General features: G+C 42.8%; 2 protein-coding genes across 2 annotated transcripts in view; both read right to left on the minus strand.

Annotated features, from left to right (window-relative positions):
- Positions 1–252, minus strand: part of LOC117006370 (acyloxyacyl hydrolase-like) — a 137,117-nt gene extending 136,865 nt beyond the window's left edge. Inside the window, exon 1 of the mRNA XM_033078763.1 lies at positions 207–252. The gene's annotated coding sequence lies outside the window, so the exon portion shown is untranslated. The remainder of the gene's footprint in view (positions 1–206) is intronic.
- A 1,552-nt stretch (positions 253–1,804) lies between these two features.
- LOC117006411 (engulfment and cell motility protein 1-like) overlaps positions 1,805–17,031 on the minus strand; it is a 95,321-nt gene continuing 80,094 nt past the window's right edge. Inside the window, 4 exon segments of the mRNA XM_033078854.2 lie at positions 1,805–1,840; positions 1,842–1,894; positions 1,897–2,005; positions 9,724–9,801. Of these exon segments, the coding sequence (XP_032934745.1) occupies positions 1,805–1,840; positions 1,842–1,894; positions 1,897–2,005; positions 9,724–9,801 (276 nt within the window).

The following is a 17,031-nucleotide window of genomic DNA, read 5'->3' on the forward strand; positions in this document are numbered from 1 at the left end:
TTGCACCTGCAGGACATCATTTCTCTTCTCAACTAGTGTGAGGCCAATCAGGATGTTTTCCCCAGAGCCACCTGGATCGAGCAAAGGTCACCTCAGTTGAGAATTTCTATGACTGTCAGAACTGGAATGACCTTCTGGGTTTCTCACTAGCATGAGTTCTGAATAAAACCCCTTCAGCTGGGGTCCTGACCAGGACAGAAACTTACACTGATAAACATCTGTCTTCAGCATGTGCAGTGAGAGGGAAAGAGCTGGTTAGGTTCCTTCTAGACTCAGAATTTTGCAGTTGAACTTACTGAAATACCTAGGAAAACATGAGGATGAAGGTAATCCATCCTGCAAATCTCAAACCTCCCCAATACCAATCTGCTGCAGCCATAACCACTCTCAATGGAAAAAATGGAAACACAGGAAGTTACCCCAGCAAACACAGGAAAGGCAACAGTCTTGAACTGACCACGAGCACATCAGTATGCTGGGATTTTGGATTTCACAAGGGCCCTTCTCACAGGAAGGCTCAGGTAACCATGGCAATATCTCTGGATGCATTTCATCCTTGTCACCACTAACAAACACGTAAGTTAAATCAGATGCATATAAGAAAAGTCTTCTCACTCCTCTTTTTACTAAATAGTTCAGAATAGCTAAGAACCATAAGGAATAAAGAAAACTTCAGAAGAAAAATGAAGTCCCAAGAATCATCACAACTCAGGTTTTATTCAACAGTGAAGTTGAAGGGAACGGCATTTTTTTCCCTCAGGGCAAATGTTCCAACTGGAAATTAAGTAAAAATATTGTTCCCCAAAGTACTCACAATGAAATTAGCTTTAATTAAATATATTTGTTTGGCAAAATAAATAAAAATATTAGAACCCGTACGAAAAAAATCCCTTGCAAATTTCCAACACTGTAGCAATGGCAACAATGTAAACTGGGATGTTTGGCAATTGTAATTAATTTTTAAAAATTACTGTTAAACTTTGGACCAAGGAAATAAAAATCACTTCAAATAGCAACAAGCCAATTTCAGAGGCAACTGAGGCTTGGGGAATGCTACAGGAATGGGGCACACTAGTGGCTTCATACAGGGTTTGTGTGAGTGATCTGCTAGTGTGGGGCTATTGTAAGAGCTGGGAGGAAAAGAAGTTAAAAGCTGTTGCAGCATTGTAGCGTATGGTACAGCAAAAACCTGCAGACTTTCCGCTCTAGGAGCCAATCATTTGGGTGAAGGCTGGAGGCAATAGTTGAGATGATGGTGGAGAGAATAATGACAGTGGCAGACGGTGCAAGCACTGGGCAGCAGTTAATGAATTTCATCATCACATTGGATTCAGTGGTGAGAAGATTCTTGTAAGTGTCTTGGGAAATCTGCTTACAGTAGCTGCTTTTGCTCCCTACCTCCCTCCTTCCAGTTAAAGCCTCTTGCCCTGCCAAGTGGGTTTCACAGGCATGCAGTTTGGTAACAACGTCCTTTAGTTAAGAATGTCTATTCCAGTATTAAAAACATAAAAAAGTCCTCAGGAGGGTGCTTCTTAATGGCAGTCTTTGCCTTAAGCAAGGCCAATGGCCTGCAATTACAAGTTAATTAAAGCAATGTGGATTTGGATGAGCAATGGGAAGATGGGAATGGGGAAGAAAGGGATGCAGGGAACAGGGAGGAATGCAAATGCTTCTACATCCCTCCCCAAAGCCAAAATCAAGGTGCAAAAGTGGGTTTCTTTTTTCCTCACTCCTTTTTTTTTTTTTAAACATCTCTCCAGTTATAATGTATTTCCAGTCTTCAGAGCAAGTTTCAGTGACTGCCTCAGTTACAGTCATAAACAAAGTCATAGTTGCTGGGCCTCCTTTGGGATAGGTGGGGGAGCATCTGGGATTTGTATATTTTCCAAGTCAGGAGGCGTAGCTTTATCTCCATGCTGAGCAGCGTGTCTAGGTCATTCCGCGTTAGGTCACTCAACATATCCTTCCCAAGGAGGGCGTTCAAACCATCGGTCCATACACAATACTGCACAGGAAAAAGATAAAAACGTCATTAACAGACTTTCATACACAAACTCTTTGTCTGGTCTGGTCCTCTACAGTTACTGCTCCCATGGGGACTTTAAAAACAGATCTAAAATTAAGTTGGTGCATTTTATCAGCTCATATCATGAAGAAAGGCTTTCACTGAGCTGCTCAGAAAATGGAAAAAAAATCCATAAAATGGGAAGAAATTACAGTGTTTAGTTGCTGACAATTCAGCATCTCCTCCAAACTTCCTTTTAATTCCAAGAGAGTTAAGTTAGGTGAACTAAATCCCACCCCCAAATCCTTCTTGACTCTTCAGTGTAAAAAATCCTGCACTATCTGCTTTTATCATTGTTTGCTTTCCTATACATGAAGTTGTTACAGTTGATAGTCTCACATATCTATGCCTACTTTATCACTATTTTACACAAAATAACATAGTACTATTATTTCACAATAATAATATTGTGAAAACTACAGTTATTGAATGCTATGTCCTTCATGAAAATTAAATGCCAAGCTGCTTGGGTGTAATACTAAATGATGCAAATGCTGAACTGGCCTCTTGAAACCTTTTCCTTACTGTTAGATTTTTCCTACCAGGTGATCTAGAATCAACTTCTATTGAATAAGTCACTTTCATTTATTACTATGTGCCATTTATTCAACTATGAACAGAAGTACTCAAATGCTGTCATCTAAAAACAAAGATTTCAATCATGAACTTGTGTCCTAGTTTGCAGGAGAAAAATTAAATCAACTGTAACTACATTTTTGCTTCACAAATATTTCTGCTGGATTTCATGCCAAAAAAAAGTTTTTTAAATTTAGTTGACCATTTGCTACATGATGCCGCTGAGTTTAAAGATAGCCATAGTTGACTTCATCCCACAGCAGAAATGAGAATTATTTTTAAGGAAGAGTGAGCAGGCCCCCTCTTCATCCAGAAAAAGGGCATGTTTCAAAAATAGGATGGCTTAGCTCACTTCAGCATCTGAAGTGAAATCCAACCCGCTTAAGTCAGTAACAAAACAGTGGCAGAGAAAACTTTTTCACCCAGGGTGTGGGCAAGCCAAGTCGTGGCTTTAGTATGAGATCAGCTGTACAGAAGACACTTTAGAGTTCAGGTTGTCCTGCTGACAAGTACTAAATAAACTTAGCCTGCCTATTCCAGGCTGTCAAAGTGTGCCACTGAAGCACACAAGCATGCAATTTTTTTGGAGTGAATGAAGAAAATCAGGAAAAGAATGAAGCTATTCTAGAAAAAAATTGTATTTGAACAGACTATAATCTTTTATGATTTACTTGAAATCTTTCTTTGGGAGAGTTTTCCTTGAATTCATTATGAAGAAAGGAACAGAAAAGCAAAAGGTTCTGCTTAGGTTACAGGAGAGCAGAGAATCTTTTCAACAGATGCATCCCCTGAAGTAAATGGTCCATCACCTACGCAGTCAGTGTGGCCAGCCCTTCCTCTGGGGAGGAATCCCAGAGAATCAGAATGCAAAGGAGTAGTTCTCTCCTCTTCCAGATATAACTCATTCAGGCCCCACAGAAACCAAATTCTGGCCACAATTCTTATGAGCGCAATGGCCTGGAAAAGGGCTTCCTCTCTAACCTACACATTGGCAAACGCACCTAATTAAACTCCTGCACATGTTGAGCGGAGAGGCATCCTAATGAGATGCTGGAAAAACAGAGGCATTAATTCCGAAGCTTTTTTTTTAAATATGCAAAAGAGACTAAGAGCCACTGAAAAATTAATTTACGATATTAATTTTCATACAACTCCAATGAAACCTAATTATGGCTTCTTTCATCAGTTTCTCTGTCAAAAATCATGGATAAGATTAATCCACCTATTTTGCTGTGTAGTTGAAACCAGTTATTAGTATTTAAATGAAAAACTAATACAATGGAGTGATCTCCTCCTACTGAATCCTCTGGCTAGCAGAAGCTCCAACAGATGGCTAATGGAATTGACAAACTTAAGTGTGCTAGAATGAGATCCAAATCTCAATGATACTGGTTCAGTAATGAGATTTTATTAAACAATTACCTTGGGAGACAAGAACTAGAAAGGTTGTACAGGCTTCATCCATCTGGATGCTGCCCTGAGCAACCTGGTCTCAGCTCATTGCTGACCCGCTTTGAGCAGGAGGTTGGGCTCAGGACACCTCCAGGGTTCCCTGCAGCCAGAATTATCCTATGAGCCTTGCTCAGTTTTTCTTTTTAGGACACACTGAACTCCCACACTTCAGCCTCACTTTACAATCACGAGGGCCGCAAAAGTACTTTAAAAAAGCCTTGCAAGTCTGACCTGAAATTGTCATGTGCCAACATCATTCCTGGTGCTTCACAGAAAGTTTTCAGAATCTTGAGATGTCACCACCAAATCTCCCAAACTGACAATGCTGCTAAACTAGCACTTCTATCAACAGGCACCTCAACTACTTTGATGAAGAGTGTGGTGGTTTGTATAAATTTCCTGAAATAGTTCCCTGTCAGGACCTGGGCAGCCTCCTTTGGACCTGATAAGGACCAATGGGTGTCTGATTTTTAATACTGACACATTGTTATACCAATTAGAACGTTTATGCGCCTTTGTGAAACATACATGTAAAGACGAAAAAACCCTGGGAAGCTCTCTTTCATTTCCATCCTCTCAGAAGATAACTAATCTGGCTGGGGCCAGGCCACATGTGGCCCTCGGGCCTAGCCAGGCCTGGGGCTGGGGCTGGGCTGGGGAGGGGAGGCCCTTTGGCCACTGAGATCCTGGCTGCTCCTCGCCCCGAAGCGTGGCAGAAATGCTGCCACTACTTACACACTGGGAGCAGCTCTCGGCAGCCAGGCCCACCCTGCTGGGATACCTACACGGCCTGGGGGACAGACAGCTGGGGGCCCTAATAGGAAGGGGGAGTCCTGCTTCACTACTAAGATTCCAGCCCCATCCTGGTGCGGCCAGGGGCCCATGGCTCGGCTGAACATCTAACTGACATTAAAACCCTGCCCTGCTGCCGATTTGTGGGGCCCTCCTGGGACAGTAGCTCTGGGCTGGGCCCGCCCTGCTGGGATGCTCGAATGGCCTGGGGGAGAGACAGCCAGGGCTCGTCCCAGCAAGGTTGAACCCCTGCTATCTTGGCCCAGCCCCCAGTGCAGTCTGAAATACTCCACCCCAACTGCTCCAGCCACTGCCCGGCAAGATAGTAACGCTTTCACTGCCCAGAATGAGACTTGCAGACACTTTGTTCTCTCTCCTGAGTGAAAGAAAAGGACCGAGATACACAGAGAAACAGCATGAAAACACTGAGGTCAGACAAAAGGAAGAAGTCAAGGTCCCAGATGGAAGGGATTGATGGAGATGCCTCACTCTTGGACTGAAATATCTCATTTTTAAGCTGTGGAGAAGAGACTTTTGCTTCTCTATGGTTCATAAATGCATTATGGGGTGGATGAAATGTTCTAACTGTACATATGAGCAGAGGCATTTGTGCTAAGTAAGCAGATGTTGAAATGAATGTGATCCCATAAGTTTGAACAGAGAGCAGAGAAGACCCCTGCTGATTTACCAAAATAGGAGTATTGGTCTAATACAGATACTCAACTGTGACGGACAAAAGACTAACAATTTAAAGTTAGAAAGTGTATGTTTATTCAGTGCTGGGCAGTAGCATAGGGTAGCCCCCTAATACGCACTGCAAAATCACAGGTGTTCACAGAGTCTATTTATTGACAAAGGATTCAAACAAATACATAATCATAACAGCCCCTCCCATCCCCCGCTTCCTATGGTAATTAGCATGAATAGTTATTAAGCATGTGTAATTGGCTTCTTAAATTTAGTCTGGGGTCGTTTTTGTGGGGAGGGGTCTTAAAAGGAGGAAGTAAGGCAAGTCTTCCTCACCCTGAACTCTCGACCTTTTCTATTAATGGCAATACAAATGATTGTGGGGATAGCCCAATTTTTCAAAGAATGGGTTTCTGGTTGTAATTGTTCGTGTTTCTTCGGGCCTGCTTACTGGTTTCATCTTTTCCCATTATAAGACCTCTGTTTTCAAAGATGAAGAGAGCTTTTGTTTGAACTGTTATAATCCTTAAAGTGTGCCCCATAAGTTGACATGGTCCTCAATAATGATTGTGGGAAGACTGTTAGTCAAGGAAGGGATTTTTACACAGTGATCAGATTTCCATTCTCCCGGGAGGCTGATTCACTGTGACATCAAGGCCACGTGAAAACTATTTTCTTGTGGAGGAAATCTCCATAGACTGAAAAGAAGTCTCCTCTCCCAAGTAAATTGGTGCAAGACTATTTTTAGAGATGGTAAACTGATGGTTTTCTATACGTGTTGGTGTGAAAGAAAAGGAGTTGTGGGGGAAGGAGAAGTGTTCTAAAACTTTTATTCTGAGTTTTATTCTTTTTTTCTTATAGTTTCTAGTAATAAAGCTTTTGTTTTACCCTTTAAAGTTTGAGCCTGTTCTACCTTCCTCCTAATCCTATCTCACAGCAGGAAATGAGTAAATAATTGTAGTGGGTGCACTGGTGATTTGGCCAATGCTAAACCTGGGACAAAGAGTTACATGCTGCTTGCCTTTTGTTGTGGGTGCTTCCTCTGAACACTTGTACTTTCTACTTTAATCACAACTCACTCTTCTGCAGGCCATGGAAAAATACAGAGGAAGTGGGATGTCCTTTTAAAAATTTTCATTTGGGAACTGTCAAGTGGCAGCATCAACTGTTGCCTCTGGCCATTTTTTTTACGTATTAATTTTGTTTCAAAGAAGCTGCACAGTACCAAAAAGGAAAATGAAGACAAAAGGTGTGTTAACACAATCATGAGCAATTGGGTTAGTGCATCTCACTGCTACTGCCTGTCAGTAGGATGCAGTAGCAGCTTTTGAACATTTGGACCACTAAAATGCACTTGTAGCTGTAGGCTATGTTTGAGATACAGTGGTTGAAAAAATTGTTGGTTTTCATGACCATTTGTGCTTCTGAGCTGAAACAGTCTGGAATTCAGTTTCTGGAGAATTTACATCAGAAATCATCGAACCTATGTTCGGTTCAGAGGATGAAGATGACTAACCGTATGTTGCTTAGAACTACAGCTCTAGTGGCACATTGTGCCTGAGATATTATTGGTCCTTTCTCTTATATGAAAACTGACCATTCAATACTTCTCTTGAAAATGACACTCAAATATTAATCCACAGAAAGACCCAAATGGGCATAACTGTATTTCATCTCATAAAATTAACATTTAGTTGAAGGTTTTAGTCCAGAACAACAAATGTTGAAGTGGCATAACTAATACATTTCACTTGTAAAGTAATTTCATGCAATTTTTAACAATATAGTATAATGCAGTTTAAAGCAATCTTCTGTAGTTCATCATCTTAGCATAGTGTCCTGAACTGAGACCAAATCCGTAAAAATAAGTGTGCAACACAAGTGGAACATAACTCTTCTTGCTTTAGAAACAAGAAGGATTTTTTTTAATATAGTGCCTTCTGCTAAACCTTTTCTTGAATTTTTTTTGAGAGAAATACATCCAATTATTCAACACAATTAAGGTAAATTAATCCCATCACATTCCAGAAGGCCTTTACTAAGAGAAGGGAGCAGGGAAGTGGTTATCATTCATCCTTGCTATTTGTATTTATATTGTCTGTATACAAGTGAAAGCTGCTGGAAAACACACTCCTGTGGAGATGGAATAGAGAGGGGCTTCTATGATCATCTGTCATGATTGGTCTTAAACAATGTGAAAGTAAGAAAAAGGGGATATGCCATTCTGGAGAGCACAAGTCTTTGGCTGAAATTGAAACCCAGTGATGGTATAATCACCCCTGATTATGTCATTCATTGTCAAAATGAAGTGAGGCTGGCAGTGACTCTTCCAAAGCCTGGCTGTATTCTCAGTGTTGGAAGTTCACACAGCAAAATTCTCTAGTGTCTAAAGTACAGCAGACCACAAGAAATCAGGAAATGGTGATCGAGGTCTGTAGAACTTCAAGGTTTGCCCAAGTTCTCTTGTTTCTCTTTTTTATGGCTTGTATTTCAGGAGGGTTTAGAAATACTGGTCTGTAATTGGCTGTTTCACATGCTCTGTGATAGAGGAATACAAAACATATTTCTTCTGTGGCTCAGATATGCAAGAAGATTGCAGAAGGTCTTGTTCCTATACTAATCCCTTGAATGTCAGTTTGCTTTGAGGATATGACACTGATTTAGATGGACTATACCCTGGACCAAGATGCCCACTGTCCTGGTTTCAGTTTGGAACCAGGCAGAAACACCAATTTAATGTAGTGGTTTAGAGTCGCCAGTTTCAATATACTCATTTTCTGCTGTGAGTAGGATTAGGAGTAAAAGCAAGGCAGGCCTAAAATTTAAAGGATGGAAAGAAAACTTTTATTAACAACATAAAGGAATAATAAAAATCAAAATAAAACCTTCAGACCACCCCTCCTTCCCTCTCCCACACCCTCTTCTCCTTCTCAACGACAACATACAGAAACACTTCATTCAGTTACCAACTTAAGAATAGTCCTTTTCAGTTCACTCTAGAGAGAGGAGTCTCTCTTTTTCAGGTTTTTCCACAAGACGGAAAAACCAGTTCTCTTGTGGCTTCACTTTTCACAAATAGCAGCCGCCCAGGAATCTACAATTGTGAAACTCCTGCCATCTTCACAGCCTTCCCAGAGCTGCTTATGGGCCATGTCAAACTCATGGGGTATTACTTTTAAGGATGAACTGTTCAAAAGCAAAGGTTTTCTTCATCTATCTCTCTCTGTTCATGCTTCATATCTAGGAACAGAGATTTTCTTCTTCTGTCAGGGCAAAGGGCACAGATGCTTTTGCTCATGATCGACAAGTTGAACACTTAACACTGTTCCCCTTTCCCATGGTTTATAGGAATCTTTAGTATATTACAGTTCAAACTTACAAAAGGATTTTCAGCCTAAATTCATGGTGTCTCCTCATTCTCCTTCCATCTGGAACCTGATTCTTGCTTTACTGACTTTGGTGTTCTTCTCTGTGTTCTTTTTCCCTCTCACTCAAGGGAGGATTAAAAGTCTGCAAGTCATATCTGAGCATTGAAAGAGTTAAGAACTCACAGGGGGAATGGAAAGGTTTGGCTTGGCCTGCTGGAGCTGTGCTAGCATTTCAGGAGACTCAGGCGGTGCTAGGAGGGGCTGGCCTGAGCCAGAAACAGCAGCAGCTGCTCTAGAAAGGTGATGGAGGGGAACGGCTGGGACCTCAATCAGCCTCCCTGAGCTCAGCTGGCACCCACTGCTCAGCTGGCCACCCCTCCTCCCTGCCGGGAATGCCCACTTCCCAGACAGGGAGGCCTGTCCCGCCCCTGCCAGGCCCACAGGCCATGCAGTGGAGCAAGGCCCAGGCCCTGTTGTCTGCACTCCTGCCAGAAGAGAAAAAGGCCATTCCTGGGGTTTGCTATCTTCAAAATATGAATTCACAGAGGCAGACCAAATCCTCCAATTGGTTTCTCAGGCTGTCAACAACCAAACCAACCTCCAATTTGTCCCATCAAGTCACAGAGGAAGTTCTCAGGGAGAAAACTTTAATGGATGCCCTCTTCTAAGTGCCAATTAATGCAAAACCATCACACCCATTCTTATGTTCTTACAAAGCCATCTGGTGCCTTAAAGCAACTAGGATAACTTCAAATAAGTTTCTGTACTCTGATTGTGACTTACCTCATGCTTGTCTGGAGCAATGAAATTCAACTGGCCACTTGAGTCATACAATATAGAGAAAGCAAGCTCTAGCACCTCCTGGAACAATACAAAGAAACACATAATAATGCTGCATGAAAGAGTCATTTGTACATGCAGGTCTATCTTTTCTTTCCTATCCACTATTCCCCAAAACAAGTTGAAAAATAGTTTATGGTAGTCTCGTGTCTGGCCAAAACTGCAGCAGTATCAGACCACTCCAAGAGACTGTCACAGCAAGAATACCACCATGGTTGCTTCGGTCAATACAAACTCACCCTCCTCAGTGATTACTGTGGCCCCCTGGGTCATTACTTACTTTAGCATTAGAGTTTAAATTTGAGCTAGGCAATGGTGAGGACTAAAATCAATATAATGACTAACAGTACACTTGCATGAAACTCTTCATGAAAACTCAGAGGAGTTTTTTTCACTTTGTATATATTAAACTCACAAAGTTCTGCAAGATTTGACTCCTTGTGTTAAAAATTTTGTCAGGACAATTAATATCCTGGCATATACTCATGTTCTTTACACTGCTGGAAATATATTAAATTATTCACTCTCAGGAGATTTCTGTAATTTTGTTGCCATCTGAACCAGCCTCAGTCAAACCTAATGATGCCAGTTACCTAAAGACTCAATTAATTTTGGAAAAGGAAAAAGCAATAATCTTTTTTACCCCTAAGCACCGAAGCTGGAATTATATAAGGTACCTAGGAGAATTCACAAAGTGCTGATCTTCCCTAAAAGTCTCCTGGACTTTAATTCCCACAGGGAAAGACAGGCAATCTGAATAAATAATGATCTTTCAGTGGCCAGCAGTGAGTATGCAAAGATGTCTTAACCGTGGTCGTATTATTGTTTCTGCCTGCATCACTACAAGTGCCATTACAAGGATCTCATAATCTGTAAACTCGATGGTATGGATATATTAATTGTGGAAAAGAGATCCAGCTACAGAGCAGAGTGCTGACTTGTAACTATGACGTGTATCACATGTCCTGTTCTTTTTGCCTCTTGGCTTCCTCAGCCCTGTCATACTGACAACTTTTGTTTGACTCTCAGCTGACAACCGTCCCTGTACTGCCAGTGGTGAAAGGAGAATGGTTTCCTGAATTTGTAACACTATGTTTTAAAATGGAAGAATTGACTGCGGGGACTGCAGCATAGACATTGTTCTAGATTTCTACCCCCAAGCTCCTGGTCTGAGACAAACATAGATATTTTGATTTCTCTAAGGGCTTTTTTGGTTTTGAAGTTGTATGATTAAGAGCAGTGTGGGAACCATAAAACTTGCAATCCTTACAGATAATCTTGGATAATAAGAGATCAGGCTTCTCATGGGAAATGCTCTTGTTTTCACTGAGTTTAGTTTTTTAGGTTTGACTTGATGTATTGCCAAGGCTACAGGAGATAAAGCTATATTAAATCCTCATTGTGTTAAATCTCTGTGGAGGTTGCAAGGACAAACAGTGTTGATGCACTCAGCAAACCAATGGCTCAGGGCTCACATGGCCTTTTTGTGTTGTAGGCATGTCTCTCAGCCACACCTTACTAAGGGTGATGTCCCTCATTACAGAAACAAATCTACAGTAGTTTCACGAATACAAGCCGCACGGATTATAAGCCGCACTTCCGGTGCCTCGACAATGTTGCTGTCTTTGTCAATAGATAAGCCACACTCCGAATATTAGCCGCACTTTCGTTCGTCGCGAGAATCCGTGCGCAGCTTTCAGAAATTGGCCAATTAGTAACAGGATCGCGGCATAGCGGGCTTTACTGGCTCGGGGCGGGGCCAGGAAGGCTCGGCCCGCTCATGGTTGCCGACGGGGCCGGGTGGCCCAGCTCAGCGCCATGGCTCGGCGGGGCTGGCTGGGTGGTGCTGCCGCCGCCGCCGGGCTCGCTGGCCCCCCTCTCCTGTCAGCACCGCCCCGCTGCCGCGTTCGCTCACCCGGCCGGCGGGCTGCCGCCGCCGCCGCCGGGCTCGCCGCCCGCCCCGCGCCGCGTTCGCTCGCCCGGCCGGTGGGCTGCCACCGCCGCCGCCGGGCTCGCCGGCCACCCCCTCCCGTCTGCACCGCCGCCGCGTTTCCTCGCCCTGGCCGGCACTGCAGGCCCCCGCACCGCCGGGCTCCCCCACGCTGCTGGCCCCGATTCTGCTGGGCTTCCCCCACTGCCAGGTAGCCCCACCTGCCGGCCTTCCTGCTTCTGCCATGCTCCCCTGCACTGCTAGCCCCAGTTCTCCCGGGCTCCCCCGCCCTGCTGGCCCAGGCTCTGCCGCCCCCCCTGCCCCGCCCTGCTGGCTCAGGCTCTGCCGCCCGCCCCCCACACTGCTGGCCCCGCCTCTGCCAGGCCTTCCCACCTCAGCTGGGGCCGGCCGGGCTCCAGCTTGGCTTGGGGCTGCCGCGGGCTCTCATCTCCGTGTTGGCAGCTTTTAGAATTTTGTTAATGTATTAGCCGCCCCGGAATATTGGCCGCACTTCCGGGTTTCCACCAAAATTTTGGTCAAATTGGTGCGGCTTGTATTCGTGAAATTACTGTAGTCTGCCTACATGAATTTGGCATTATCTCCTCAGACAGTGTTATAAATTACTGACAGAATATGTCAAGTAATGCCACTGAGGTTGGAGCTCTGAAAAAAGGCTTGTACTGTTATACTGTGATGTTCCTGAATTTCATAAAGGTCAACAATCCCAGAGGCCTGACCCCTGTAATATTTCCTTTGAGAAACTACAACAAATAAAACTTCTTCACCTCAATAAGAGAAAAAGGAGGAAAGCTCTGCTTGGAAGAGGAATGTGTCAGGATGTCAAGGGTTTGGTCATTTCCAGTCAGCCAGAGAATGAGAAAGGACTACATTAAGGGCACCAAGCTTCTCTTTCTGGGGAAAAGTGTTATTTTGGCAGCCTTGGCTACAGCTCAGCTGTAGGAGAGTGTTGGCGGTGACAGTGAGCAGGATGGTTGGGACAAATGGAGAGATTTTTATAGGTAGGTTTTGGAACTTGTGTTTATTGCAAAAGGGTGTGGGTAAAGAAGGCCCTGCCAAGAGCTGCCAGTTGCAACTTGGAGCAGGGCAGAAGGAAAGTGGGGGGGTAGTAAGATTTTAGAGGGCTAAGGGTTGTAAGAGGTAAAAGGATGGTAAGGGAGAGAAGTAAGAGGTAAGAGAGGAAGTAAGAGAGAACAGCTAAGAAAGAAGAGATAAGAGAGCGAGTTTCTCATTATAATACAATAAATTTTCTTATGTGTTGAACGTTCTAATTTTTACTAACTAATTTAATACAAGATATAAATTTTATAGTATTTACATACAGTTTATAAGAATTATTGCATTACTATACTGCGTTATACTTTAAACTCTACAAACTACTTTTTGCATCCCTTCTGCTAAGCTAGTAGGGTCTTTTCTGACCGTTGGACCTGCACTCCAGCAGAAGGCATTATTCAATTACTGGGGGGATTAGTTTCGGTTGGCTATTCTATTGTTTTCTAGTTATTTAGTAACTAAGGTTTGGTATTTCAAAGATGGCTTTTATTTCAATTTCGCTTATGATTTCCATATTCTCAGAATCTTTTGCTAGGCGATCATATTTATAAGGTTTTCCTGATTCATCCTTCCCAACACTCAGCTTCTTTGCTGACTGCCCTGGACTCTAAGGCTTGGGAAATAAAACTTCCAGGTGCCAGCATCTCTGTTGCCTTATGCACAGCAAACTGTCAAGGAAAATGGAAGCCAAAGGAGCTGGAGTTGCCAACTGGCCCTCCACATTGACACTTGTCTCAGTGGTTGAGCTGGCTGACTTGTCAGGGACCCCCACCTGGTTTTGTTATAGTCCCATCAATGATAAGGAGAAGCTGGCAATTCTTAAAGGAGAACTGGTCAGTCTATTTCAGCAGTCTGTAGTTTTCTCTTATTTTTTCTGTTCTGCTTCTCAACCTTTCTCACAATAATTTTTCACTCAAGCCTTTTCCACTTGTTTCTTTATCCCTCTGGTCTTTTTCATTTCCCTCTGGTCTTTTTTATTTCACATTCTCTCCAACCTTTTTCTTCCTTCTTTTTTTTTTTTTTTTTGCTTTCCTCCTCCTGCACCACAAACTGCTGAACTCACTCCCTTGGCACTCCCAGTTGCTACCACATGTCTGCCCTTCCTCAGACGCTTATCAAAGGTAACAGCACTGGGACCCACAATGTTCCTCTCTTTTGAGCTGTAATGAAAACAGAGAACAAGAGACTGCAATGGCAGGCCAGTACTTCCCACTCCTTGGATTCAGCTTTATGGGGAAAGCTGTTGTAGGCAGTATGAAGGGAAGGTTGCTCTCCCATGCCGATAGAGGTTGCTCTTCCCGCATCTCCTCTGGCTCCCAACAAAGTCCAGAAGACAGGAACAGGCATTTTGGGTGCCAATGACAAAGTGATCCCATGCAGCTGAAATGACCTCACTACTTTCTGCTTGCTCTGTCTTCAACATCCTCAAAACACTAATGTCTTTACTGAAGGCTGAGGCCTTGCTGTATTAAGTTTGCTTGCCAGAGTCAGAAGATCTGCCCCAAAGAACTATGTAGCGTGCAACAGCAGGAACTTGTTCAATGGAGAGGAGAGAGGAGAGGAGAGGAGAGGAGAGGAGAGGAGAGGAGAGGAGAGGAGAGGAGAGGAGAGGAGAGGAGAGGAGAGGAGAGGAGAGGAGAGGAGAGGAGAGGAGAGGAGAGGAGAGGAGAGGAGAGGAGAGGAGAGGAGAGGAGAGGAGAGGATTTCAACTAAGAAGGCACAAAGCCAGAAACTTGCCACATCAGCAGATAAAGGACACCTCAAAATATCTGGCCATGTTTTTTTCTAATTATTTTGAAGGCTGCAAAATCTGACATACTTAATTTCCTTGAAAATCATTGGTACTACTTAGGAGTCATAAATAAGGATTTAAAAATTACAGTAATTTCATGATTATAGGCCGGACTGAGTATAAGTCGCATCTCCAGGTGCCAACAACTTTTCATTCTTTGTCCATACATAAGCCGCACCTGATTATAAGCTGCACATTACAATACAGAGTGTGATAAAAGGTATCTATTCTATCACCATCTGTTGAGGGTGGGGGCAGTGATCCTTATCTCAACGGCAGATATTCTGCTAATGGGCCATCCATTGAAACCACGCGGGGCATTGTTCTTTATCTTTTCACAACCCATCCTTCTTCCAGCGGGTCATTTTCTGCTAATGGCCCATTGAGTCCCACTGTGTGACTGATAAAATTACTTCATCCCGTTGGAAGTTGCTCCAGCCAGGGGGAAGAGCCCAACATTTCTTACCAAGATAAAAAAAGATATTTCGGGACACTAAGGGAGCCCCTTTCTCACTGGACTCCAGAGGAAAACTGGATTTCTCCACATCACCACTGGACCTCCAGAGGGAAACTGCACACCTTCTGCAGGAGCATTGCTTCAACTGAATCACATCTGTCACTGCAGGAGGATGTAGCCACCATTTAATGGGACTGCTACCAACACCCTGCCTGATGGGGTGTCAGGTTGTAGTCTGACTTTGTCAGGGTTTGGAGTTTGTTTCTTTGTAGTACTGTATTTCTATTTCAATTTCCCTAGAAAAGAACTGTTATTCCTAATTCCCATATTTTTGCCTGAAAGCCCCTTGATTTCAAAATTATAATAATTTGGAGGGGGTTTACATTCTCCATTTCAAAGAGAAGCTCCTGCCTTTCTCAGCAGACACCTGTCCTCCAAACTAAAACAGCAACTTTTTGTTCTTTGTCCATATATAATCCGCATCTGATTACAAGCCGCACTTTGGGTTCGGACCAAAATTTTAGTCAAAATGGTGCGGCTTATAATCGTGAAATTGCTGTAAACCTAATTTAAAAATACAAGCAAGACAAACAACAATAGATTCAGATCTGGTCCCATCACATCGTTCCAGCTTTATATGCATGCAAATTCCAATTCAGTTTAACTCTTATTTCTTTCTAAATTGTTCTGCTGAAAGAACAATGGTCATGTGCTGGCAAATGAAGAGATACTGAAGCCTTTATTATGGACATTTTGCCAATTCCAGCTATGCTCATAGCAGGGCATTCTGCCATTCAATTTTCTTTTCTGTCAATGAAAAAAATAGAGATGGATGCTATAATATGCACAAAGAAAGCACAGCATGAAAAGGCCTCTTAAAAATATATCACTGATTGTGAAATTTCAGAATGTGAAAGGTTTCATACACCAAATTCAGCTGAATTGCAGTTTGTGTCTACCTTTTTATAAATTTTAATTGTATAACCCATATATAACTTGATATCCTGCAAACAACATGTTATTCCTATTTCAGTTAAACAGTTGCAATATTGTGCCTGACAGCTTGATTGGGATGACAGAATAATTTAAAAATTCTGTGCTTCTCAGGGGAAGAAACAAGGAATTAAGGAAATAAAAAAAACCCAAAACAAATGCACCAAACCAGAAACCCCAAATCCCATCAAAACCTCTGCACTGCACCAGAAACAGTAAAACCATCAAAATTGCCATTGTCTGGATCACAAATAGAATGCTCCAGTCAAGGATGCAGGATGTAAGGATGAATTCCTGATCTTCACATTCTCAGCCAGAAATTTTATACCAGTCCAAAGCAATTTTACCTATGGAAATGGGGCAAGGCTGAGAGCTGAGGACAAACTGATCTGCAGCATTCCTATTTAGCATTAAATACTATCTAGACATTTCTGCTCTGTAACAATGACACATTTCCATCACTGCCACCCACTGCTTTCCATCTTTCCCTTTTGTGCGGACATATAAGTGCTAAGACAAGGAAGAAGTAAAAATTTTATATGCATGATATAAATGTCCCAACCAAATGTGTTGATGGTTGAACTTAACATGAGGTAGGAGTTGTACGTAATCTATTGTACTCATGTATGTTTGTTTGTGCCTTGATTCAGAAAATCAACAAGGGAAAGTACTCCTGGGATTTTTTTTCCTCACTTGATATGACTTTTTCCTTTCCTACCATGTAAACCCAATGTTGAAAGGAGAGCAATCTCTTCGTAAGGAAAAAAAATTGCAAAAAATACTCAGGATGCTTTGCCTATCTGTACACAGTTAAGGAAAGAGAAGTTGCAGTTGTGAAGGTGCTTCTAGTTGTGTGATGTAGCTTTGACAGTGCCTTCTTGATTTTTATGGCTCCAATCAGAACTGCTTTTTCCAATTTTATCTCAAGTGTTGAAGCAGGAACTCTTCACTATTTTGTCCATCAGAATCTCCATCTGGTCTGACCCAAAATTTCTCAGTTTCAGG

The sequence above is a fragment of the Catharus ustulatus genome, chromosome 1 (assembly GCF_009819885.2).
Source record: "Catharus ustulatus isolate bCatUst1 chromosome 1, bCatUst1.pri.v2, whole genome shotgun sequence".
In the NCBI taxonomy this organism is placed as follows: domain Eukaryota; kingdom Metazoa; phylum Chordata; class Aves; order Passeriformes; family Turdidae; genus Catharus; species Catharus ustulatus.